This window comes from Chelon labrosus, assembly GCF_963514085.1.
Source record: "Chelon labrosus genome assembly, chromosome: 12".
Taxonomy (NCBI): domain Eukaryota; kingdom Metazoa; phylum Chordata; class Actinopteri; order Mugiliformes; family Mugilidae; genus Chelon; species Chelon labrosus.
This window is the reverse complement of record NC_140345.1, coordinates 1977368-2003508: the sequence shown is the minus strand read 5'-3', so window position 1 is coordinate 2003508 and position 26141 is coordinate 1977368. Positions and strand designations below refer to the sequence as shown.

The window sequence follows — 26141 nt, the reverse complement described above, 5'->3', positions numbered from 1 at the left end:
ATTGAGATTTTAGAATTCTAGAGCAATACATCAGATTTGCTGTTTGGGTGACTTGGGTAACTGTTGCGTCTGAGGTTTCCTTCCGCTCATGTGATATATATCAGCACTGATGGATATACGTACTGCATGCGCAGCTACTTGTCATTCACTTGCGTCAGGCTGAAGTTGTCATGACTGCTCTTTCTCCTTTCTCAGCACATTGTGTACTTCACCGTGCCTGAAGCCAGCCCTTGGTGACTTTCCATGTTTAATTCACAGAGGAAAGAACAGTTTCATAACAAGGCCAACAGTCTTGGAGGGGCGGGATGTTCCCAGCAAAATTCCTAGCTTAGTACCAACGGGAAGGAAGTAACAGAACATTTGGTCCCAGAATAAATAGAGCGGCACTCCTCCACTGGCTTTTGTTCTTAGTCTTTTCCTTCTTGTGCAAACAAAACATACAAACATACAAACCAGAAATCTGTCAAAGGTAGTTAGTGTTAAACTGTGAATGTGTAAGAGTTTTTTTTTTTTTTTTCAGTGTGTTTTGTGGGTTAATTTGGCAACACAGTGTGTACGTATGCACTCAAGCTGATTACAGTGAGGTTTCTAAAATGTGATGTTAAAATTAGCACTGGCTGTGGTAGTGAGTGTCTAGATTACCTTGTTAGGGTGTCCTGGGGTAAAGTTCACTGCTGCAATTTACTAATCCCCAATCTACCACCTACTGTGCAATGTACTGGACCTTGCTGCTAGCAGAACCAGTACTATGTTGAAATATTGCAGTTTTCCTTCTTTGTATATGCTATTATTTATGAATGTGTACCATGTGAGCGCAACATGTCCTTTAAAGCTAGACATGGGCACCAAATCAGCTAATACTACTAAGACCCACTATGGTTGATAGTCGCACTACTGCTAGTTTCCTGTCCCGTCAGCTTGTTTTTTTCTTGTAACTGGGTTGTTATGGGTTGCAGTTGCCAATTAATCTAGTCCAAGGTCAGAATGAAATTGAAACCAAAACCAAAATAATAAGCAGCGTTTAAACAGATTTCTGCAATAAAGTAACAAAGTCTCAAACTACAGATGGTAATCTCTCACCCTGCCCTCTGGCCATAAAAACAAATTTAAAAATGACTCTCAAGTCAACTCTTCAAGTTGAAGCATATTTCTATTACACTGACAGGGTCTCCGTTTTAGTTTAACAGTGTGGTTTAGGTTCTTGATCAGCTGTATTCAGCCACAGAGTTTACAGTAACTAGGTGTTTGCAGTGCTACATATGATTTCCTGCTTTTTCTTCTGCACATGTAAACACAGCAGACAAGTCAGAATTATCATGAAAGCAAGCTTCAGAAACAACCAGACAACCAGTGTGGGTTCACTTATTTCAACCTTTACGACATATTGTGCGCTTGGGTTTGTGACATGTTTGTTAGGGAACCATGTAACAATGACAAACTGGGTGACAAACATCTGAGAAGTAGGTCATCCATTTCCAGTTCATGCAAGTCACTGAACCTGCATGAACTGTGACAGACAAAGTGTTGCGCTGCAGCCTGCTGCGTGATGTGTTTGCAGAAGCATCGTGACTTAATTGTGAGGAGTCTCTTTCCACTGACTTCTGGTGTTTCGGGGTCAAACTGTGACAGGTCCAGGCATGTTTGACCTGAGTGCTCCTAGGTGTGATGTTGTTATGTCTGGATAAGTCATTAGGTGGGTGGAGGGTCAAGATGGTCAAGATGGTCAGTGTCAGTTACAGCTTGTCGGCCCCCCTTGCCCTACCCATCTTCACCTTTTGTCTGGAAACCACATGTTTGCGGAGCATTGACGGTTGTTTGTTGACGTCTGCAGCCTCCAGCATAATTTCTGGAGCTAAGTAGTTCAAAAGTCATTGAACTGCAATGAATGGGGGGTATTGAGTTTTTTTTTTACATCAGTCATGCTGAAAGTCATCCGTTTATTGGTCATTTGGAGAAGCTGAACGTATGGCTTGTGTGTGACCGATTATCATTGTCACATGCTTTTTACAGGGGCACTTACTGAATAGAAGAGTTTGTTGAAATCCTTGATGTAGCAAGATGCTGACTCAGAGAGATGACCTCATTGTCAGCAGGACACATCCGTTTTTCCCTAAGACATTTTTGAAGACAAATCACAGCCAGTCATCTCCAGTGGCATCAAAACCACCAACCTAAGCAAAACCACTGATTCTTAGTTGGGCAGGCAAATATCTGAGCTGTAGGGGCTGTCGTGATGCGTCATACTTAAATAATGTCACGGGCAAAGCTGGACTTAGGCTGTTTGTAGTCATCATCCATTCATCTGGAATAGCAGAGCAGCAGAAGGCTTTAATTAAGCTCATCTTTTGCCGCAACTTGTCATTTGGTGAGAGGCTGCGGTAAATTGGATAACCTGGACACCATTTTGGTGTTGTTGCACTAGTACACACAGTAAATCAGCTATACAGTTTGTAATCTGTTTACTTATTGGTTCAGTCACATATGAGAATTGGTGTGGGCCCGGTAATTTGCAAGGGTTTCCTAGCACATAGAGATAAAGAAACCAAAACTTAATCAAAACAAAAGAGAAGGCAGACAAAAACAATTTACTTACTAATAATGTCTAATTTGTCATCTCTATAATAAAGCTCAAACCAAAGTGAAGTTACCGGTTTTTCCCCAGTCCTCTAGCCCTATGTTTGCTATAAAGCCAATGTAGCACATGCAGGCTAAATGTTAGCATTCGTCACCTGCCACCTTATAAAATGGGAAGAATAATCAGGTCATATACCTTATGTGTCAAGTCTAAATCCCAATTTAAACCCATTTCCTTGGCCTTTCTATTGTCTGACCGTGAAAATGTTTGTTCAGATGCCTTATTTGTACATTTTAGTGGAACAAACCATGTGAAAATATTAACTTGATCTTGTTAACATGAACATGACAAGTCACAGTTATATAACAAGGTTAAAAGGTCCTTACGTTAGGTGTCGCTTGTTTTCAAACACATACTGTGTGAGAGGAAATGTAGATGTTTTTCGGTGCCGTGCCTTATTCTAATAATCTAGACGTCAACCCACATTATGAAAGAGTGAACACAGAAATGATGTATTTTTCAGATGAGGTGTGATCACACCTTTTGGTTGTTTTGTTTGATCCAGGTCGGAACTGAAAGGTTGACTTTGTTCCATTTGTTTTGATTTGCGGTTTTTACTTTAACACTGACTAACCTAAATGGAAGGAATTCTTGTACAAAGTTAAAGTGTGAAAATTGTCTTTTTGTGTGTTGTTTTCATGCTTTCCTTCTGTATGTATTGTGCAGATCTGATTTTTAGCCAGAAAGCAGTGCGAAGGGAATCACATTAGATTACATGTTATCCACATCAAATCAAATCTGCTTTAGTTGGCATGTATGCACATAGAAGGAACCTCTTTGTGAACACACGTGGAGCAGTGTGCGGTCATGCAAGGCAATGATGAGCAGTTGGGTGTGGTTTTGAGTGCTTGCTCAAAGGCACCACCAGCCCACAGCTCCCTGAAATCTACTGATCCTCATGAGACTCACCTTTGATTTCAAATAGTCAATCAACAGACCGAGCTACCTGTTGTTATGTAGGTATACATTACAGCTCCATTATATTTAATTTTATATCAAATGCCTTTCTGCAAGGGGAATCACTTCCTAATACTGCTGCTCCCACTGAGAATCCTTGAAAATGTAGCCTTTGAGACTATAATTTATACCGTAAAGGTTTTTATTTGTCCTGGAAAAAAATCAAGCACTTATATTAATCACATGCGGATAAAAAATATATGGAATTTAAACTTCACGAGACCAGTTTGGTGACATGATAATCAAAAGGGTTGGCAAGCACGAGATGCATATTTTATCCATGTATAATATTCATATTTGTATTCTCTGTCGCTGATAAACAGTTTATAATCTTCAATATGTTTGCTGTTTGTGAACCAGCTGTGGAGCACCACAATTTGTGCCACTTCTATGTCCTGTTTGAACCTAGGGTTCTTTGTACTAGTAGCTGCTAATGTTGCTGAGACGAGGATCAGGTCAGTTAGGCCTGGTAAGCCCACTTCCATCTTAACTCTGTTAAACCTTCTTTCACCTTTAGGCAGTTTCTCTCTTCTGCACCAGTGGATGATCGTCACGTCTTTCACATATGCAGTAGCACTAACCTGTACACAGACTTCAGTGTGTCAGATTGTTGCAGTTCCACTGTAATCCGACTTAAAGTTAGCGGGGCGTGACTGATGTTAGCAAAAGGTCAAATGCAATTCAAGAAGCTTCAAGTGCGTAGATTGGAGGTCAGCTTTCATCCCTCCAGTTTGATAGCAAAAGCAGAATTTACAAAAGCAGAAATAATGACAATGTCTACTGTTACCATGTGAGTTCCTTTACAAACATCAGTGGCTTTCGCCTCATGACTGTTTTTACACTTTGTGGGAATTTAATTTCCAAGCTACAAATTGGAATCCCAGTGAGTAGTGTCATAGTGATAATAGCCTCTTCTCAGAATATATATAAGTGACCAAACGTTTTAAATATTTCTTTTTCTACAGCTCTGTGAACAATCATTTTCACCAGTAACATCTTTCTGTATATATAGTCACGTAGTGAACCACTTAGATAGCCACTTTGCAGCCAGTTGGAGAAAAAAAGTGTGTATTTTTGAAGCACCTTGCCGTGACAGTGCGTAGGGGATTCACTACTGCCCAGATTGTAGATTGTAGTCTTTCCAGTTGCCTGAATGCAATCTACAGACAATGAAAAGGGGCCTGGTGTGAGCATGTTACCAGACTCTGGTGAATGTTTTACTAAACAAATGAAATTATTGTTTTCGGTGCGTAGTTCCCCTTTTTACTTGCCACAGAGAGAACCCGCACACCTACAAATACGATAATTAAGGGCTTTTCTTTAAACTTTGCTATTGTTTTGTCTCAAGGTCTTATGTGAATTTGGGTCAGGGCTGAAGACTTTCATCCTCCCCCATAGATGACGATATGCGGGATTAACGTACAGACAAAATAAGAGCTCAGCTGATAACCAAAGGCATACAGAGGGCCTGCCAGCTCCAGCCTGTCGCCTTCATTTTACCAAAAAGACAGTTGTTCGGTGAAGTGTTAATCCTTGCAATCCTGCCAGACTGGCATTTCATAGAGACAAAGAAAAGGTTGCTCATTATTTTACAGAAAGCACAGTTTTTAAAAAGATAACCCCCTCAAATTTGGCCATGAATGCTGATCCAATGGGTTTTAGAATTATAAATATTTGTGATATTTTGTACACTCCGCCAAAGGCTTAATTCAGTGTTTTAGTATCTAAATCCTACTGTGGTAGAATTCAATCAAGTTCCTTTAAAGCAGAAAAGAGGTTTAGCAAAAGATCAGATGTGCCCATAAACAGCTATGTGTCCTTTATGTGTCCTGCATTAAAACTCGGATATATTCCACCTCACCATAAACACACACACACACATTGCAGATGTACAGTACAGTTAATTCCCACAAGAGCACCAAATGTGTTTTAATCCACAGCTAGAAATTGTCCCAAACACATTTGTTGTTTATTCCTCTTTGACAGACTTTTGCTTAATACTGCAGCACCCAGCTAGTCTGATAACTGCTTTTTAAAAAACAATGACGTGAGACACACAAAGTTAATGATTCATTCATTTCCATATTTGTAGGGAACTTTCTACAGACAAGGGGAAGTTACCAGAATTCTATTTATTTTATTTTCAATTATCATGTATCCTCTGTGCACCAAATTATCCATGAAACTTCAAAAGCACACAAATCAGCCTATACTCCATTTACGTTTGCTTCATTGAATTAGCCGTGAAAATGACTGTTGTGGCCTAATTATAAGCCAAGCGTGTTTATATCTGTTATGAGAAAATCTTTTGCTAAATGGAGGGAAACTTATCAGCGCTGTAAATCAGATCAACAGGGTGAGCGTGGGATCAAACTCCCTGGGAAATTACTGCGTGGGTGTGATTATCATGTTGAGCAAAGGTAAATATGAACAATAAGAACCAGTTAACTAATTATTGGCATGCTTCTCAGATTAATGTACTTTCCACGCATGCAGTTCTTCATTCAGATCAGATCCTCTGTTAATGGGAAAGCCAAAAATGAATTATACTAATTTACTGCATCAGAAAATGACCATTGCATGTTTGCAGAACACAATCACACATTAAGGGTGCAATGAATATTCTTTCCTAAATAGAAAGGGAGCCGTTGATTTTAGACGTGCAAAAGTCAGTGCAGATTGTGCAGGCAGGCTGATGTGACAATAACACCTGGGTTTGGCACTAGAACACCTGACCAATAAAAATGTTGTGTGTGTACCTAAGGAAGAATAATGAAAGTCTGTGTTAGAACACCGACTGAACAGGTGCCTTTGGCTGTGCAGAAGTATGAAGTGTACATACAGAATATGCATGCAAAATGTTTGCCATGGGCTATGCTGTATGTCATCTGATCATAGTGTTTGCGCAGGAGCTGTTATTTGAACTTCCGTATTTGCCTGAGTCAACAAGGTGTGTTTATTTGGTTTGACAGAAGGATTTTCATTCGTCCATATGTTGTGGAGGGTATCTTGGTCTGCTGGTCAGCTCATTGCATTTGTATATTGTGTATAGTCCTGGTCAAATAAAAATCAATTATCAGAGTTAGGTCGAATATAATTCTCAAAAAAAAAAAAAAGGAGTGAACTGTTTCCTGTAAACACTTCTACAGATGAAATTTTATTATATCAGTCACTTGTGGCAATGACGAACCTTGTTCTACATACATGTAGTTGATTTTCTATGTTTACGCCCATCTGGACCTAGCTTCTGCCTTTCATAAAGAAATAATACTATCCCAACTTTTTAAAATAATATGTATGCGCCTTATTCTCAGACCCCCAAAAAGATGGCTGCTGCATATGTGAGCTGCTCCCTTTTCCAACTGCTATTCCATTTGCTGTATTTTCCTCCAAATTAAATATTTTTCATATGATATGTTAACATTTTGCATTTTTCCCTTTAAATTTTGTAAAAAAAAAATAGTAGCTCGGAAATAGATGACAGGTAATGAAAATTTGCTTGCATTTTCTTTCTTGTTGGGAGTTAGATGAAGAAGACTGATTGCACTGTCACGTTAGTACAGTATGTGAAGTATGAAGCTAAGAGGAGAGTTTGCTTAGCATAAAGTCTGGAAGAAACTCCAAGCCTGACAACAATGAATAAGTCCCCCAACTCAACCAACCACATACTGTACATAAAGGCTTTGGCAACAGAAATAAACAGCAGTCCTTTGCTGTTTTGTTTGTACACAATAATAAGCATGTTTATGGCACAACCCGCCCATCAATCCCAACCTCCTCCCCGTGCAGAATTTGAGCATAACATTGTAACCCACTTGTCTGAGCAACCAGTGGAGTTGTTTTAACATCCACACAAGGTCAAGGAGAAACACTCCTGAGAACAGATGCCCTTACAGTATTTCTTCAGACTTCATTATCTGTATTTTCACTATGAAAATACACTTTATTGCTTTTGTCAATTTAAGGTTTAAGTGGAATTTCCCACTATGACTGGGGCAGATTGCTGTCAAGTTTTTAATTCAAATGTGCACGCTGTCAAAACTTCAGTTTGTCAAGTACCATAGTTTATGTCCAAATACCAGTAAAAGTAAAGAAATTCTTCTGTCGCAGTTAATGTTTAAATTGCAAATGTTAGCTTAACTTGGCTCTGCTAAAGATCAGCTGTTAGCTTTGTAAAGAAGAACATAAATGTTGGGTCTTGTGCAGCCTTGAGCTGTTTACTCACTGATCAAAATGGAACTCAGTTCCGTTTTTGTTGATCAAATCTTTTTGCATCTTTCCCTTTAAATTTTGTAAAAAATAGTAGCTCGGAAATAGATGACAGGTAATGAAAATTTGCTTGCATTTTCTTTCTTGTTGGGAGTTAGATGAAGAAGACTGATTGCACTGTCATGTTAGTACAGTATGTGAAGTATGAAGCTGAGAGGAGACAGTTTGCTTAGCATAAAGTCTGGAAGAAACTACAAGCCTGATATAGTTTAATAATGAATAAGTCCCCCAACTCAACCAACCACATACTGTACATAAAGTCTTTGGCAACAGAAATAAACAGCAGTCCTTTGCTGTTTTGTTTGTACACAATAATAAGCATGTTTATGGCACAACCCGCCCATCAATCCCAACCTCCTCCCCGTGCAGAATTTGAGTATGACATTGTAACCCACTTGTCTGAGCAACCAGTGGAGTTGTTTTAAAAGTGAGGCAATGTCATAAATACACAAGTAAGGATCTAAATATGTTATACTTATTTGTACACAGGTTAATAATAATCAGGTCAATAATAACTACCAGGGGCCGTATTCCTAAAGAATCTTAGCTCTTAAGAGAGCTCCTAAGTGAGATCTGTTAAGAGCAGGGAGGAGGACTTTTAAGAGGCTTAGGAGTTTCTTAAGCAGAGGAGAAAGTGGCAGAAAGGAGGCATTTATCTGTTGTGCTATATTTTCCCAGGCCTGCCTTTTGGCTTGTAGTGTGACACTGGGGCCAAATGTACTGCTCTCAAAACACTTTTATTCTCATTGACCAGTTGAACCAGAAGCAAACACTGTTCCTCTGTCCGGTTAGGTTTCCTATTCCTTTTCTTCTCCATTGCTGTTCAGTTTGTGGAAGATTTGAACGCCAACCACTGCTTCTTCTAGGCCGGTTAGCATTCATAGAAACTGATGAAAGCTGAGTCATTTTACCCTCGTTAATACCAAATAGATGAAGGGCAGAAATGACCAGCATGGTAAATGAATGTAAGCAAATAAACAGAACTATCAGCATGTAAATACTGTGCAAGTGGGCCTGAGTTTTAACATATTTTGTAGGATCATTTTAAAGGATAGCTTAAGTGATATTTTCTTTTTATGTAAAATATTATTTATAATTACACAGTCTTCATAGAGATTAGATTCTATGATTCTGTTTATTATGATATGAAGTCTGTTGATTTGACGGTCCATTCTGTGCCCATTCTCACCAAAAGTGTATTTTTATGTAGCTTTTAGGATCAACCCATCACACCTTTTGAAATGATGACTCATATCCAGCAACGGGGTCAACCACACCTTCTCACTAAGATAAGAGTTTCTGTCCTTGCTCAGAGTTCTCTGAGAATGTTCCAACTGCAACATTCAGGGCTGAACAAAATGAAGCTAACATGCTTAAATCTGCAGTTCCTCCAGTGGCCACTTCAAGCTGTCTCGAAAAGCAAGTCAATCCCCACAGACCTTCATGTTAAAATGCTATACAGCTGAAATAAACATCTTTACAACCTTGTAAAATGGATTGGTCTCATTAGCTAATTTCCCCTTTCTTGACAACAACAACTCCTTATTGAGCAGCTTTTAAATTAGCCAGGAGTTAGGTATAGTCAGTAACTGTCAAGATGCCAATGGACAGGGCCAACCACTGAGCTTCAAAACCACCCTTCTGGAATCCAATGGGTAACAAAACAGGCCCAAGCTTCATGTTCACTCTACCAAATAAGAAACTAGTAAATAACTTAAAACTTGATGATCAAACTGGAGCCATACTTAGGTTTATTGCTAACACATTACCATGACAGAGGCTAAAAAAGTTCTGATGCCTAGACGGTCCTCCTACTAACAATGACACAGGAAACTGAGAGAATATTAACATCAAAGTGTGTTGTAGGTTATTCACAACAGCCTCCTACTCTGCAAGTGAGTAGATTGCCATCTTCCGTTCTATGCCCCCATCTCCTTTGCAAGTAGGACTGAAGTCATTCCTCCATTCAGCTCAGATATGGAAACAAGTTTTCAAATGACTAATGTTTCCTGATTGTTTGGTTTATGTTGTGTTTCTAAGCAGGAGTTAGTCACTCAGTTGCTGCTGACTGGAAAGAGACTCCTCTGATAAATCTATGATAGGTTATCTGACCTCTGTGGGAACAAACTGCTGTTCTGAGTGTCTTTGATCTTAGCCCCCACCCCCCACCTGCCAGAAGTCAGTTAATACTTGTCACTGCTGTTCTGCCTGGATTCATTTTGGGATTGAAATAAGAGCCAATAACTTCTGAACGCATCTTATATGAGCTCATTACAGATATATGGGTTGAGTTTGAGTGTTCCACAGAAAGAAAACTTTTGCCAAATCTAAATCTAGTTCTGTGTTTGCGATTTAAATGCAACAGGTCATCAAGCCCTCTGAGCCTCGGGCTAAAATGACCTGGTGATAGTATGACTGGTGTTGAGGCTACATCACATTCCGATGAAATATGATAGTCGTGAGACAGGGAAGAATTTTTCCTGAGAATTGCATGTTTACACGTAGTGTAATATTCAGTAAATAGATAGTGTTCTCAGACCAGTGCCACCACTACATCAAGGACGTCCACATGAGGTCAAGGAGAAACACTCCTGAGAACAGATGCCCTTACAGTATTTCTTCAGACTTCATTATCTGTATTTTCACAGTGAAAATACACTTTATTTTTGACACTTTTGACAATTTAAGGTTTAAATGGAATTTCCCACTATGACTGGGGCAGATTGCTGTCAAGTTTTTTTAATTCAAATGTGCACGCTGTCAAAACTTCAGTTTGTCAAGTACCATAGTTTATGTCCAAATACCAGTAAAAGTAAAGACATTCGTCTGTCGCAGTTAATGTTTAAATTGCAAATGTTAGCTTAACTTGGCTTTGCTAAAGATCAGCTGTTAGCTTTGTAAAGAAGAACATAAATGTTGGGTCTTGTGCAGCCTTGAGCTGTTTACTCACTGATCAAAATGGAACTCAGTTCCTTTTTTGCTGATCAAATCTTTTTGCACTAATCTCTTTGCTCCTTTTACTTCTGAACTTTGCATTTTTTAATCTGAGTTGATGGTGCCAGTACAGAACTCAAAGCTTGTTGTACTTATTGTAAGTAAACCTGACAGTCTGAAACTTGGCTTGCTGACCAATGTGATACTGTGCCCTGAACTTGGAGCCTGGCAAGCTCTGGTGGTCACATGCACATGTACTTAGCTCACTGATCAGTCATTTTCATTCGTGCTTGAGTCCAGGAAAAACAAGAGCTTAGCGCAAAGGAATGCAAAGAGCCCTTCAGTGCACCCTAAAGAGATTCCTCAGCTCATAAAAGAGAGCAGGAACAGTGTTGTGTTTTCCTGCATGAGGTTACATTTTTACGTCTTGTCTGGAAGTATCACACTATCCAGTTTGTGTATTTATTAAAAAGTTAGTTGATAGCAGTGGAGATTCTTGCTTGTTGCTTGTTGTCTAAAAGAACATGTCCTCCCTCTGGCATTGGCTGTTTTTCTAAGGGATCGTTTTTGTGGCTGGACGGATAACACCCATCAAATATCCGAGGCTCCGTCCAAACCAATTCCCAAGAATGTAGCATGCACCTCAGGCTTGCAAACATGTAAATACAACCAACTGGTTTGTTTACCTGCCTGAACACATTTAGTCTCGCTGTGGTATCATGTTTTCACATTTCATCATCATGGTCTGAAGTCACATCCAGAAACGCATGTTTTCTTGACAGCTTTTTCAGCCCACACAGAAAAATTCCCAGCTTCACCTGAAAAAAAAAAAAAAATCTGACACCTTCATTGTTTTTCAGTGAAACACCGGCCAACTTTTACATCCCACACTCATATCTGACTTAATCAAAGGTCCTGGCTGTAGAGTCTGAACAGGAGAAATACACGAGACTGTGAGGCAGTGTTGACTGTCTCTCTTCACATTCTTTCGCTCGCCCACGCACTCAGTAAAGCAGTTTCATATTGCAGCTTTACAGAGTGGTTCTCCTACACAAGTTTCAGTCTTTGTCTGTGCTGATGAGAGCAGCTGTGTTACAATGATATTTCAGCGAGAATCAATCTTTCAAATATGAAAGACGGCTCCATCTGACTCAAGAAGTCACTGAGAAAAGTTAAGTTGTAGTTTCATCATAGAACACATAGTGTGTAATCAGAACCACCTGTATTCCTACAGCAATAACGAGACTTCTAACTGCAGTCCTTGAAACTAAAACCTTCACAAATGTCAACAAACTAATGAATTAGGCGCAAAACTCCCCTAATTATGTATGAAAATAGCCATAAAGAGTCAAAGTCCTCTGCATTGCCACTCAGTTTTAAGCATGCCTGTGTTATCTCTTTCTGCTTTCTTTCAGTCAAGTTCAGGTCAGTTTGGATATTCACTCACAAGATTTTGTGAGACCCTGGCGTTTTTTGTTTTATATTGGAGGGGGGGGATAAAAGCCCCTAATTACAATGCCGTCTTTTTCTCCAGGTTTTGACCAGCTCTCTGTACATGATTGTAAATTTCCATGGTCTAAAAAAATCAATAGCACAAACATCGGGTTATAAATAGTGGCGGTAACGTCAATTTTTAGCAGTGAACAACAAAAATAGCTTCACATTCTACCTGAGTTGCCCGAGCCGTTTTCTCCATTAAGTTAAATTCAGTACAGAAATAGGAAAAACAGTGCAAGCACAACGTTATTTGAAACATGCTTAAATACTGCAGACTCGTTATGAGACCATGGCGGAATAAATTAGACCCTGGCAGACTGCCATAGTATGGGAAGCCCTGCAAGTGTCCTTTTTTGTGTTCAGGTAGAGTTTAGTTATTTTTTAGGTTAGCTTGGGCATGGGACAAGTGTTTTTATGTGTTTGTTTAAGCTCGAGGATGTAGTCTTGTCTAAATTCAAATACATGACACAGTCGGGCACGCAAGCAGCCACATGACTCCCCTCTGGTCACAAACGCTCTATATGGATCCACTCATTGGCTAGCCTGAAGAGGCGAACCATGACTCATTGTCTGGTCTTAATTTCTGTTGTAAATACGGAGTACTTTCATTCTTGTTCTCTTCAAGGTACATCCACAAAATTATGGAAATGACTGTTTCCATGCTAATCAACCAACGCTCGTTACAGAGCATAAATAAGTGTACCAGACGTTGTACGCAACACGAGAAGCAATGTGGGAACCTGTTGGCTGCTGTCTGATGACTTAGCCTCTGGGGCAACTTTCAGTATTTGGGGCTTCTGGTATAGTCAGCATGTATCCATATAACAGATGAAGCCTTTTGAGACATGATAATGGCAGCTAATAGTCAGTTATAGTTTAATATCACCACAGTGGTTTTGTTTAAAGTATTTGCATGTGTTAGCTCGTTTGCTGGCACATAGTTTTTTGTTGGACTCTACAAGAATTGTAAACTGGTTGGTTGGTTTCTTGACTTGTTTTACACTACAATTTTTTGGGGGAAATCTGCATTTCTTTCCATGAACATTTTTTTAAATTGATTTCCTGGAATGCTAGCTATTGTACATGCTTGCAGACATGGCTGATGGTAAAGCAAGCTATCTCGAAGCTGAAAAATAATGGAAGCAGTATTGCTACATGCATCTGATGGTTTCCAGCCCTAAGACTGTTCAAAAACCACCCAAAACGCAAACAAAAAACACCCGGAATATTAGATCAATATTTTCTTTGGTACTTTAACCACCCAGTTTGCTTACGCTGGTGTGCTACTGCAGCTTGCAGCTCTTGACTCCAAAAGCAAGCCAATCTCTAATGAACATGTTTACAGCCTAGTACAAAAGAACGGTTTTCGTGTCTATGGCTAATTTCTCCATTCATGACTCATGGCTTCAGTTAAAGTATTAAATAAAAAATGAAAAATAAAAATTATAATTGAAATGAACTAAAATCCATTTCAGGTGGCCTAGATTTGTATCTGGCACAACCTCCATCCTCCACAAAACTACTGGCCTTTTCACAGCCTGGTTTAAAGATGGGATGAATGACTCTGGTTGTGATTTTAAATGCAAACTCATGATTCACCTCTGTCTTTCTTACTGGTTTCAGATGAGTCAGGTGGTGCCAATGTGAACTGCAGCTTGCTTACTGTAATTAAAATTCCTCAGGGGTGTGCTGTGGTCAGGTTTCACAGTTGGGTTAATCTGATGTCCCTGATCATTGTCCAGACTTGCTCTCGCTAACCTTCTTGTATATAAGATTGGCCAGCATTGGATAATCTGTTCAAACCACGTACTGAGGCACCCAGTAAATAGATGACCTTTTGGCTGAATAGGATTTGTTCCGATATCTATGCATTCTCAGCTGTGTGTCTGTGCTTTTTCTGCTGTTTTACATCTTCCTTTTCCATTCCTTTGACCACATGTTAAGCTAATCAAAATATGACTCATGCGTCAGAGTTTCGTTTTGCTTCCTCGTTCCTGCTCAGTCTGCGTCCTTATTGGAGAAACAAGTGAATGAATGTAGCTTCCCTTTATTGTTCATTAAAGACTGCTTCCTGTTGCCAAAAAGTTGCTGCTGTCATGGTCATAAGCTTTTCCAAACCCAAAACAGCATAAAGTTTGAACCACATTCATGCTGATGGCATGTTTCTGCCTTTCCTTCCGTCTTTCATTTCGTCTATAAAGTGTTAAAACCAGGGCGTCAGCTTGTCAGTCCTCGTCCATGTTTACTCCCCCGCTCTCTCCCTTATTCCCAGCTCAGCTGACTGTGTTTGCTTCCTCCTAAAGCAAATTTACTCTTGTGAGTTCCATTTGAAAGCCAACTTACAAGAGCAGGCTTGTCTTTGACCAAGCTGTATAACTGCAAACGCATGTTAGCCAACAGCTCACCCTTTCATACCCTCTGTTTAATGTTTTCACTTGAAAAAAAAAAGACACTTTTTATTGCATTTGACCTTTTTCTCAGTTTTGATCAGCAAGTCAACTGTAAAACATTAACATAAAGTTGAAAGAATGGGGGAATTTGTTGATGAGAGGAATGGGAGGAATGGGAGAAATGATAATTGAGACACAGGGAGACGTGTCAGAGAGTTGGAAGGGAGAAAAAGTCCTGAGAACATTGCGTTCCAGCTGAACTCATGTGTGCACAGAAGGCTTTCTTTCCAGGTCATAATGCAATAGGAGATTGTGCGTTAGTTTGGAGGCTATTTGAGCCCTGCATGGTTAAACAGGAATAGTGAGAGGTGCGACTCAGCCTTGGCCTTTGTCCCTGCTTTGAATAGCAAGGAACTTTGAAGCGCTGCCCTAAAAAAGACAATTGAAAGCCAACTAATCGCTTGCCGGCAATGTAAATGCCGTTAGTGCCATGTCAAGATCAAACCTGTTCTCCTCATTAGGGAGAACTGTGTTCAGTTTTTCCGGTTTGCCTTTTGTTCAGAGTGAGCAGCGAGGTGGGTGACAGTCGCTGCAGTGAATAGTATTCCCACGTTTTTTAGTGGTAAACATGCCTCATAAGCAAGCTATGACCGCAGAGATAAACAATCTCAGCTGACTGGGAAGGCAAACATGAGCTGGAAGACAGACCCACCCCGAGTGCACATAACACACGTCTCCAAGCAATTTAGTTAGTGTTTACATCCGGGATTAACTTCAAAAAGTAGGCAGGTTTTCTGCTTGCAAATATGCAAATATGCAGTGCTGCAATGTAACTACTTGAGTGAGAAAAGCATCCAATATTTTGGCTTCTTCTGAGGAATTATGAACTTCTTCCGATGATGTAGCTCCTCCGTTTTCACAAGCTATTTCCTAACTGTGTTTGTCTGCGGTTTTGGTGCTGAGTAGGAAGGGTATTGTGGGAATCAGAGTTTTTTTTCTGATAATGGCTGCCTACTGAGGCACAAAAAACACTGTGAGAGGGAACCACAACAGTGAGGTTGTGTGCCGGACAGCTAAACTGCGAAATTCATTATGAAGCTATGAAGTGTAAATGTGAGTAAGCTGCAGGTTCAGGTCATTGTCAATTATATTTTTATACAAATATTGATTAGAATCACTTTAGGAAGGATTTAATGAAAAACCACTAGTTGCACAGGCCTAGTTGCTATGACGTATTTTGAAACTCTACACTCTAAAGAATAAAGCAAGGTGACAGTAAATTCAACTTAAATAAATATGCAATTTCAATACAAACATTTAAGTTTGCAGCATCTATTTGTTTAACTAAGTAACCAACTTTATTCATCTAGTTAAACCAAGTCGAAAATAAAAAAATGATCCATACTCATTTTCATGAGTATTTTGAATGGATAACGGTGCAACAGCTCAACAAGACACAAATATCAAGTTGGCATTATGCAAACTTTTATCCTGAAACTCAAAAGATGCGTGGGCGTGGTCTCTAATGAACCAGACGAGAGGCTCCAGGTGCAGCCAATTTGGGAAGCTGAGACACGCTGTCTGCTCGCAGAGAACGCTGCTGTTTGCTTAGTTTGAACTTTCACGTCTTCAGTCTGAAGAGTTTGGAACTGCTTATTATTGTGTACCCGGATTGCTACGCTGCCAAAGACGTCAGGTCCTGTCGGAGGCTTCTTGCTGGACGTCGTGGGGGCATATTTGACGCGGCACCGGTGGCTGCTGTTGCTGCTTGAAAGGTAAGCTCGGCTGCCATTTTAGCATTTCGTTAGCGTCAAGAGCTAAGTTAACTTACTGCCGTTTGACTGATTGATTCTGACTTGTTGCTCGAATCTGATTATGAAGTAGTTTTTTAGAAGTCTTTCACCGAATCTGGGTAATAGCATACATTTTTGCAATGAATTGGTGCTGTAAAATTTGCAAATATGAAACTCCCAGAAAGACTGAGCTTTTAAAACACTACAGGCTACGGCACATGCATGGTGGGCAATTTTTGCCGTGTCTCCATTGGGAATGCTATTGCTCTTTCAAAACATGGGCCAGCCTTAAATCACACATGACAAGAAGTCATACATCTTATAAAACAACACAAGTTAATGATGTCCTGTCTTTTAAATGTCCATGTTGTACCCTAAGCACCATCACCACAGAGAGGGAGTACTTTGAACATATTGGCCGTCACTTAAAAAAACAAGAAACCGTCACATGTGTGTTTGAAAATTGCCATTTCAAAACCAACATATATGGTACATTTGCCTCTCATAGGACACGGAAACACACACCTCACTCACTGGATGACTTCAAGCCTGAGCTCTTACACAGGTATGTGAATCCTGTTAATGCAGGGGATGATCCTGCTGATGAGGAAGATGTTGAGTGTGGAGAGAGTTATGATGAAGAAAGAAAAGAATTGCCTAACATAATTGAAGCTAATCTTGCCCACCTCTTTCTGAAATTGGAAAGCATATCTAATGTGCCCAAGCAGTGTATTGATGAGATGGTGGAAGAACTAAACTTTATTTCAAGTTCAGCATCAGGTCCGATCATGAAAGGAATTTTGCAGTCATGCTTAGAGAAGCATAAATGTGAACTTGATGATTCTGTGATCACTGACATGGTAACAGAACTCTGTGGATCCAACCCCATCAGCCAAGCATTGAGGAGTGATGGCCCTCTGTCGACCGCCTACAAGAGAAATACATATTATAAGGAAAATTTCTCTGTGGTGGAGCCAGTTGAGTATGTGCTTAATTCCCAGGAGCATAAAAGCTTCCAGTATGTACCTATTCTGAAGTCATTATCTGAGATTTTTAAGAAGAAGGAAATGCAGGATTTCCTCATGAACAGTGATAAAAAAGCACTGAACACAGAAAATACAGAAACTCAGTACACAACATTTTATGATGGTACTCACTTTAAAGCGAACAAATTATTCTCTGAAAATAATCCGGCAATAGCTCTCAATTTATATGTGGATGAATTTGAAGTGTGCAATCCACTTGGAACTTCGAGAAAAAAGCACAAAATCACTGCTGTCTATTGGGTTCTTGCGAATGTCCCACCATTGCTCCGGTCTTCACTGACCTCAATATTTTTAGCCATTCTTTGCAAAGCTGAGGACATAAAACAATATGGATATGATGCTGTGTTAGAGCCACTTCTCAAAGATCTTGGTAGTCTTGAGGAGGACGGACTTTACATTCCCTCTCTTGGTAGACGAGTTAAAGGTACTGTCTCTTCTGTCATTGCAGACAACCTGGGTGCTCATTCCATCGGTGGATTTGTTGAGAGTTTTTCAAGTTCATACATATGTCGATGGTGTCTTGGAGAACGCGCCAAATTTCAAGAATGTGAGGTTCGAACAGGAACATTTCCTCCCAGGACCAAAGAAGGCCACACAGTTCACGTTCAAACTGCACAGGTGAGTGGGTGCCATAGCTATGGAGTAAAGCGGCTGTGTCCACTAACAGAAAAACTAAAACATTTTGACGTTATTTCAGGCTACCCCCCGGATTTGTTGCATGATCTTTTTGAAGGCATTGTACCAAAAGAATTAGCATTGTGTATAGATACCTTCATTAAGAACAAATATTTCACTCTTATAGAACTGAATAAATTTATTGCAGAGTTTCCATACAGGTGGACAGATAAGAAGGATGCACCACAACCAGTACCCCTTAGTTTTGCTGTTAAAAAAACTGTTGGTGGGAATGCTCATGAAAATTGGGCTTTGCTGCGACTCCTTCCTTTCATTATTGGCACAAGGATACCACTGGGTCACCCAACATGGCAGGTTCTTCTCAACCTCAAGGACATAGTTGAACTTGTTGTAGCCCCTGTCCATACAGATGAGACAATTTGTTTCTTGGACAGTAAGATATCAGAGCATCGGCACAGATTCTGTGAAGCTTTCCCTGGTCAAACACTAATTCCAAAGCACCATTTCATAGAACATTATCCTCAGTTGATAAAGGCTTTTGGACCACTTGTGTCACTGTGGACGATGCGGTTTGAGGCTAAACATAGCTTCTTTAAACGTGTTGTCAGACATGTACACTCTTTCCGCAACATTCTTCTGTCTCTCTCAGTGAAGCATCAGATGATGATTGCGTATCATCTTCATGACAGTAAGGTTCTCCAACCTTCATTGCAGGTGACCAAACTGTCAGAGGTAGATTTGACTGTGCTGAGAGAGGACATCAAGGGAGCAGTGGAAGCCAAGTACCCTGGTAAGTCATGTATTCACTTGGCTAACACAGTGTGTTACAGTGGCACTAAATATGCCACTGGAATGATCTTGGCTAATGGTTCAACTGGTGGCCTTCCAGATTTTGGAGAGCTAATTCAGGTTGTAGTTGTTGATGGTAAACCTGGATTTATTGTGAAATGTTTCCATGCTTGGTTTATTGAGCACCTTGGCAGCTATGAGCTGGAGAATACAAGTACTATTAAAGTTCTTGATCCAGCTCAGTTGTCTGATATATTCCCTTTAACAGCATACACCATTGCAGGGAAGCGTATGGTCACTCTGAAGCGATACATCTACTTGCCATAGATGGCTTGGTGATAGCTTGTGTGTCACATTTGCTGGATTTGTAGTCAAGGCTTTGGCACGATGATAAAATTATTATTATTTTTTTTTTATCACATTCTGTTTGTTGCTTCTGCCATTTTCTGTTCTTGATATTTCCATAGAATGACCCAAATGTGTTTCCTTCTGTTGCTGCTTTTAGATTTCAAAATGGGTCTCAAAACTACATAACTATCTCAAATTGTGCAAAGTACATCTGGGGCACATTTAAAGGGAAACTTCGGTTTATTTCAACCTGTCTTCGATTGTCATAAATGTGCTTTGTGTGACTAGTGACGTGAAAATATTTAGCTGTTATCTAGATACAGTCGGGACGCTGCTACTAGCTTCACACCTGTTACAATGTAAGTGAACAGGCATACTTTTACGGGCAAAGTTAGTCCACTAAACAAGCTTTTTTTCCACCAAGACTGCCTCACATTGTTAGTATAAATGTAAATGTATAGTATAAAACCACATGTAAATGTGTTGTGTTAGCCTACCTGTTACCCGGCACAGCTTTCATCCAACTTTCATACAGACGAGTGGAGGTAATTATCTCAAACATGAACAGTAAACAAAGACGTCTTAAAACGGGTAACCTAACACAACACATTTCCATGTGGTTTCTATATGTTCTCTGACATTTATACTAACAATGTGAGGTGGCCTTGGTGGGGGAAAAAAAACATGTTTAGTGGACGAAATTTGCCTGTGAAAGTATGCCCGTTCACTTTCATTGTAACGGGTCTGAAGTTACTAGCTGTGCCCCGGCTGTATTTACACAATGGCTAACATGACGACTAATATTTTCATGTAACTAGTCACATGAAGCACATTTATGACGATGGGAGACGGGTTGAAGTAAACCGAAGTTTCCCTTTAAAGTAATGGCTAACTTTACAATAAGACTCAGTGATTATTCTCCTGCTCAGATAAGTCCAGTGTAATTCTTCAATCCACTGGCTCAATAATCAAAAATATCCAATTTCAAAAAGAAATAAACTACTCAATCACTTTTACCTTTGGTCAGCATAGCACTTCAATTGTTTGGAAAAACTACAAGTAGTGTTTTGTGGATTAAAACACTATTACCTTATTTCATGCAAGTGTATTTCTGGTTCAGATTCACATTGTTGTCAGGATATTTTTCTCACACTGTCGTTGTGTTATCTAGATACAGAAAAACAAGATGGCAGATGTCACAAGAAACAAGCAATCTCGAGACAGAGGAGAACGTGGTACGAACTCTCATTGTGCTCAATAGCATACAGTATGTTGTTAACCTATGTTCTGCAAATTTGACACATTTTTACAAGAGAAAGATATGATGCAGATAATAAGAACGTATTTGCTGTTTTTTTTCCTCTTTATGCATTACATTTTCAGGAAATATTTCCCCTGCTGAAAGAATGCTGAATGCAATATACAACGAGGAAATGGATGTTACTGATTTTGATGTTCCTGGTATGTTGTAATCCTTAATGAGGTTCTGCTAATATCATGGCTCAGAAAAATGTAAAATGTATGCCAAACAAAACCTCAGGCCTGAGATGTTTACAATGTTCACATATTATGTCAGATCTACATAATGTCTTTTCTTTTACAGATGTTCAAACGCGTCCGAATAAACCTGCTGCACTTCGTGTCATTCTTCAAGACCATATGATTGACAAGCTTGTACTGCCTTGTGGAATACCGGAGACAGTGGATGAGCTACAGTCTATTGTGCAACAGAAATATAGTTTGGAGCCAGGGAAGTTTACCTTACATTACAAGGATGTTGATTTTGGAGGGGAGTTTTTTTCTCTTGCGTCAACAAAAGATCTTAAAGACAAAGACACAATTAAGGTTGTCCATATTGTTGAACTCTCCTCAATAGTTGTAACTGACCTGGATAGTTCCAACACAAGTGCAGCCAGCAGCTCCACTAGACCTGCCAGTACTACTTCATCTGATTCCAGTGATACAGTGATCCTGTCATCACCTGATCATGGGACTCTGCGCTCAAAGTGTTGGCCCTCTGAATTTCCAATACCACGTTTCCGCAATGACACAGAACTTGTGCTAGCAGCAGGCAACGAAGCTTTTAATAAAGATGGATGTCCACTCAGCTCTAATGCCATCCTGCCAGACATCCTTGAGAGATTAGCTGAAAACATTTTTGAGTATGTTGCATATCCTACAAGCGCGCAGTTTGCGAATGTAGCAGAAGCATTAATTCGAAAACATCCATGCCTGAAGGAACCAGGGTCCTACAATGGATGTTATGGATGGCAGCAAAGACTGAAATTTAAAATGGGCAATTACAGGTCTAAACTTAGGGGTCTTGGGTGCCCTGAGGTTGATGTTAACTCCCTCCGAAAAAAGAGAGCCACTGAGAAGACTCCTGCAAAGAACGTGAAGAAAGCTCGGAAGGGTGAGGCAAACTACCTGCCTCCTCCTCCTCAAGGGGAAACAGAAGAAAGCCTTGAACAAGAAAGACTGGAGCTTCTAAGTGAGGTAAAGAAGAGAAATAATTCCCAGATCATCAATGACAAAATGGAAAAGACCTTTTCCATTCGGAGACAAGAAGTTGTCACCCTGGCCCCACCTGTCAGTGACTTGAAGGAACGGTGGCCTGCTCTATTTCTCCCAGCACAGGTTAATGCTGTTTTTCTTTTATTTTGTTGTATTTGGAATACACAATTAAGCAGGAGTGTGGTTTCAACTGAGTAATAGGTTAATTCAGATATCTTGTATACCATGTTTTATTTTGTGTCATACAGATCAAGGAAGAATATAAAAGAATCACCACTGCCAATCTGGAGTCAACTTTCATGGCGAATCTGGACCAGTGCATACCAAGCTTGATGGCATTGGTGATGTCAAGAGGAGGGGCTGCCAAATATAAGATCCAGAAAATCATGGAACTTCTGAAGGTGCATGGTTTGATATTTACAATAGGAGACACTAAATTAACCACTGTTAAAAATGCATCTATTTGACCTTTTTTTCTTTTTTGAATTCTCTATCAGAACAACACAGTTGAAATTCGCAGAGAGGTTGCCATTCGCTGCTTGGTGGTCTATCTTGGGGAAAACGAGGATGATCTTTTCGAATATGTGGTAGGTAAAACCGAATATCCATGCAACACCTTTCCCATTGTGACACAACGCAGCTCATTGACATGCTTGATTGTCTGATAAATTGGTCGTTAGACATTTCTATCTTGGAGTGAAATTGAAGTTATGAACTTTAAGCAAAATTTAACTTTCCTTTCATGCTGTCTTTGTCAATCACTCTCCTGTATCTGTCTCTCTCTTAAGCGCATGTCCCGAATGGAAATGCGGTAAAACAGGTTTTCCTTGTCTCCAGAGCACTGTTATAGAATTTGCCTTCCACTATGGTAACCCTCATGCTGTCCTCAGGTCAAGGAAGGAAAGGAGGATGAAGGAGGGAAATGAGTAAGGGAGGATGGAAAAAAGGAGGGAGGGAAGAAAGAGGTAGAAAAGAAAAAGGTAACGAAGGAGGGAAGAAAGTTAAGAGAGAATGGAAAGGGGAAAGACGTAACAAAGGAGGACGAAGGTAGGAAGTAGTGGAAGAAGGAAGGTAAAAAGAGAAATGGAGCGAGGAAGGCAGGGGAAGGAAAAGGAAGGAGGGAGGGACGGAGGAAAGAAGGAACAGTAAAAATATATGGAGTCAATTTGAGGGTTAAAAAAAAGTAAAAGCAAACATAGGTAGCTAGGGGTCGAGTTTGCCAGCTTAATGACAATGAATACTGACATGTGTTTCTCATATTCTTGCATTCAGGATTCTGAGGGCCAAAGTGGAGACCTTGAGAGTCGGGTCATGAAGATCCTAGTCACCAAAGGCGGCACAGCATCTCATCCAGCCACTGCGACCATCATGATAGAGGGCACAGAAGTCCTGCAGGGGCTGGATGTACCAAGGGCCTGTGCTCTGCTGATGGGCCTCATCTATGCCCTCAATCTGAGCTACCCACGAGAGCTGAAGTACACTTGTGAGGTATTTCAGAAGGTATTCCTGAAATTAGATGGTCAGAAAAGCAGCCCAAAAGTCACATCTCTAAAGCAAAAGCTGCTAGGAAAAGCCTTTGAGCCTCATGACTGAAAATCAAACATGGACACCTCATTTGTGCTGTGATGGACTTGCTGTTCCAGTTGTTCTTTCTAGATTACGTGGTTAAATGTCATCCAGCTTGCATCTGAGATGGTTGCTGCTTGTGTTATTCCAGTCTTTGAAGTTGATTGTCGTTGATTGAGAGCTGGAATATTGTGGACTGTATTCTTTTCAGCTGACCCAGAATGTTAACTGTTTTTGATGGCGCTTGTCAGCGATATTTGCATTTGGATCCACAACCATAAAGGCATAGTTCATGAGTTTGCCAAAAAAAGTTAGTTAATGAAAATGTACGTTTTATCCTTGGTCACAATTGTGACTGGTGGGAAACAGCATAGTCAAACCCATTTACCCATCAGAAAAACTTAAACAGGTGCAACATATAACACCTAGGCACACACACACACACACACACACACACACACACACAAAAAGGGAAACTTTGGTTTATTTTAACCTGTCATGTGTGCTTCATGTGACTAGTGACGTGAAAATATTAGTTGTCATGGTAGTCGTTGCCTAGATACAGACAGGGTGCAGCTACTAGCTTCAGACCTGTTAAAACCTAAGTGAACGGGCATACTTTCACGGGCAAAGTTAGTCCACTAAACAAACTTTTTTTCCACCAAGACCGCCTCACATCGTTAGTATAAATGTCAGAGAACATAATAGAAACCACATGGAAATGTGTCGTGTTAGCTTACCCGTTTTAAGCCATCTTTGTTTACATGTTTGTTTGAGCTAATTACCTCCACTCGTCTGCATGGTATTTGTATGGCAATCAATGAAAGCTGCACCGGATGACGGGTAAGCTAACACAACACATTTCCATGTGGTTTCTATGTTCTCTGACATTTATACTAACAATGTGTCGGCAATATTTGCACTTATATCGAATCCTCAACCATGCATAGTTGATGAGTTTGCCAAAATGTAGAACTGTTCTTTTACCTCTGAGGGTCACAGTGTTTTGACATCACTGCCGCAACGTACTACTGTTAGGTCTGTTACAGATGAATGATGTCAAAAGTTTAAAGGATGTTCACAAAATAAAGTATTTGAATTGTAAATTGTGGTTCTTGTTTATTATTTACCCCAACTTGAGTAAAATGAGTTGCATATACTATAATAAGTATGTTTACTTTTTGCATGGACATTTCTGAGTAGAAAACATTCACTAAATAAAGTTAGAACAACTTAAATTTGAATGATGAGATGACAACCTATTTAAGTAAGCACTACTTGATTTAGCTCTTGGATATATATAAAAATCATGGTCATTGTACTTGATTTTATCTTGTAGTAATAACGTATATCAAGTACAATCAACGTGAAAATTCAAGTAGTATATACAAAAAATCAATTAGATTCAACTTAATACAGCTTTAGATTTGTGTGGCTATTTAAGTTCGCCTTACGATGCTGGACTAGTACTGATTACTAAATTAACACTGAAGTTAGGACAACTCAAAAAGATCTATGCAAAAAGTAAACATACCTTTTTGAGTAAACTCAGTACATTCTTTTTTAGAGTGTACTTAAGAAAAGAGATATACCTTAAGTACTTCATCCTTGACTGCAAACATGTGTGCAGGCTGTGTGTGTGTGACTGGCTACAGCAGAGGTGGAAACATCAATTGGAGAACCAGTTTGTTAATTTCAGCCGACCATTACAAAACCACTGAATCCCAATTCCCGTTTGGTACTCAGACTGCTTTCTCATGCACAATGCCTTCTTCATTGAAATAGGAAATGATCAAATTTACATATTTTGCTGAAAGTAAACGAAACATCCCACTGCTGTCACTTTGGAAAATATGTTTTCAGGACTCTTTAAGCTCTCTTTGACATTTTAAACCATCACAGCCTTTGTTTATACAGTACATATTTATTTGCTCCATTTGACATCTGAGAGCGTATTCCGACTAATAGAGCGAGAGTTTCGCCTTCAGTTCCCCTTTAACCGCAGCACTTGCATCATTGCTGACGTGGTTTCACGATACTCTTGTTGCCACTTTTTGAGAAATGGTGCGTTTTCAGTGGGGACTCCGGGCTACACTGGTGGGTGTAACCTAACAGTTTAACCAAGCCATTATGTGTCAACAGTTCTGTTTTTCCCTTTGTCAGAGAGAGAAACCTCTAGGTGTGTAATGTTCCAACCCAAACTTCATGTTTCATTCTGTTTACAATGGTTACTGGTATTCTAATCCGCATTTTATGTATAACACAGAGGACTAGTGAATAGATGCAGGGATCAGACAGTGAGGCATCCTTATATTTGAAGTTATTCAAATATAAGGAAATCAGATTAAAACTGAAACCAAAAGACTATTCTTCGGAGTCTAAGCTGATTATTTCCACAGCTAAACATTTGACAATTTATTAAATACAGAAAAAAGACCATTCCACTTTGCAGCAGTCACGGTCTCAGACTCTGAGGTGTGGATGCAGTCAGCTGCAAACCACCTCAGTGCATCCTGGAGGTCACAGTTCAATGAAGCAAACAGAGCCACATCATCAGCAAAAAGCTTTAGTGCAGTTTTGACGATACAGTGGAGTGCAAACTTCACGCCTTGGCTGCACAGAGATTCAGGGCACATAATAAACAAAACTGGTGACTAAGGACACCCCTGCCTGAACCCCACACCCACTGACAATTTGCTTAAGTCCCTGTTCTGTATATGGATGCACTGGGTGGGCACCGGATGACCTGTATGGATACCCCCATTTT

General features: G+C 39.9%; 2 protein-coding genes across 11 annotated transcripts in view; both read left to right on the top strand.

Moving 5' to 3' along the window:
- The window catches only part of tmod4 (tropomodulin 4 (muscle)), a 67816-nt gene that overhangs the window by 724 nt on the left and 40951 nt on the right, over positions 1-26141 (top strand). The gene's annotated exons all lie outside the window — the stretch shown is intronic.
- Positions 2081-24941, top strand: LOC311497113 (sterile alpha motif domain-containing protein 3-like). 10 transcript variants are annotated; one of them, XM_084557261.1, is made up of 10 exons: positions 12155-16457; positions 16984-17040; positions 17970-18139; positions 18872-18947; positions 20466-20529; positions 20678-20755; positions 20898-21931; positions 22057-22209; positions 22306-22395; positions 23081-24941. In XM_084557261.1, exons 5-10 carry the CDS (start codon positions 20481-20483, stop codon positions 23399-23401), a joined length of 1725 nt encoding a protein of 574 aa, XP_084413387.1. In that variant the 5' UTR covers positions 12155-16457; positions 16984-17040; positions 17970-18139; positions 18872-18947; positions 20466-20480; the 3' UTR covers positions 23402-24941. The 10 variants fall into 10 exon arrangements, with proteins under 10 accessions (XP_084413386.1, XP_084413385.1, XP_084413382.1 ...); XM_084557258.1 differs by having other exon boundaries at positions 12151-16457; positions 17970-18947; positions 20466-20561; XM_084557256.1 differs by having other exon boundaries at positions 2091-18139; positions 20466-20561.

Bases quoted from the DNA above. Each gene is read 5' to 3' on its own strand.
- LOC311497113 (XM_084557253.1), top strand. From the start codon at position 16,616: ATGAATTGGTGCTGTAAAATTTGCAAATATGAAACTCCCAGAAAGACT. The intron at 18,948-20,465 runs GTAAGTCATGTA...TGTGTTATCTAG, and splicing joins AGTGGAAGCCAAGTACCCTG to ATACAGAAAAACAAGATGGC. The intron at 22,210-22,305 runs GTGCATGGTTTG...ATTCTCTATCAG, and splicing joins AAATCATGGAACTTCTGAAG to AACAACACAGTTGAAATTCG.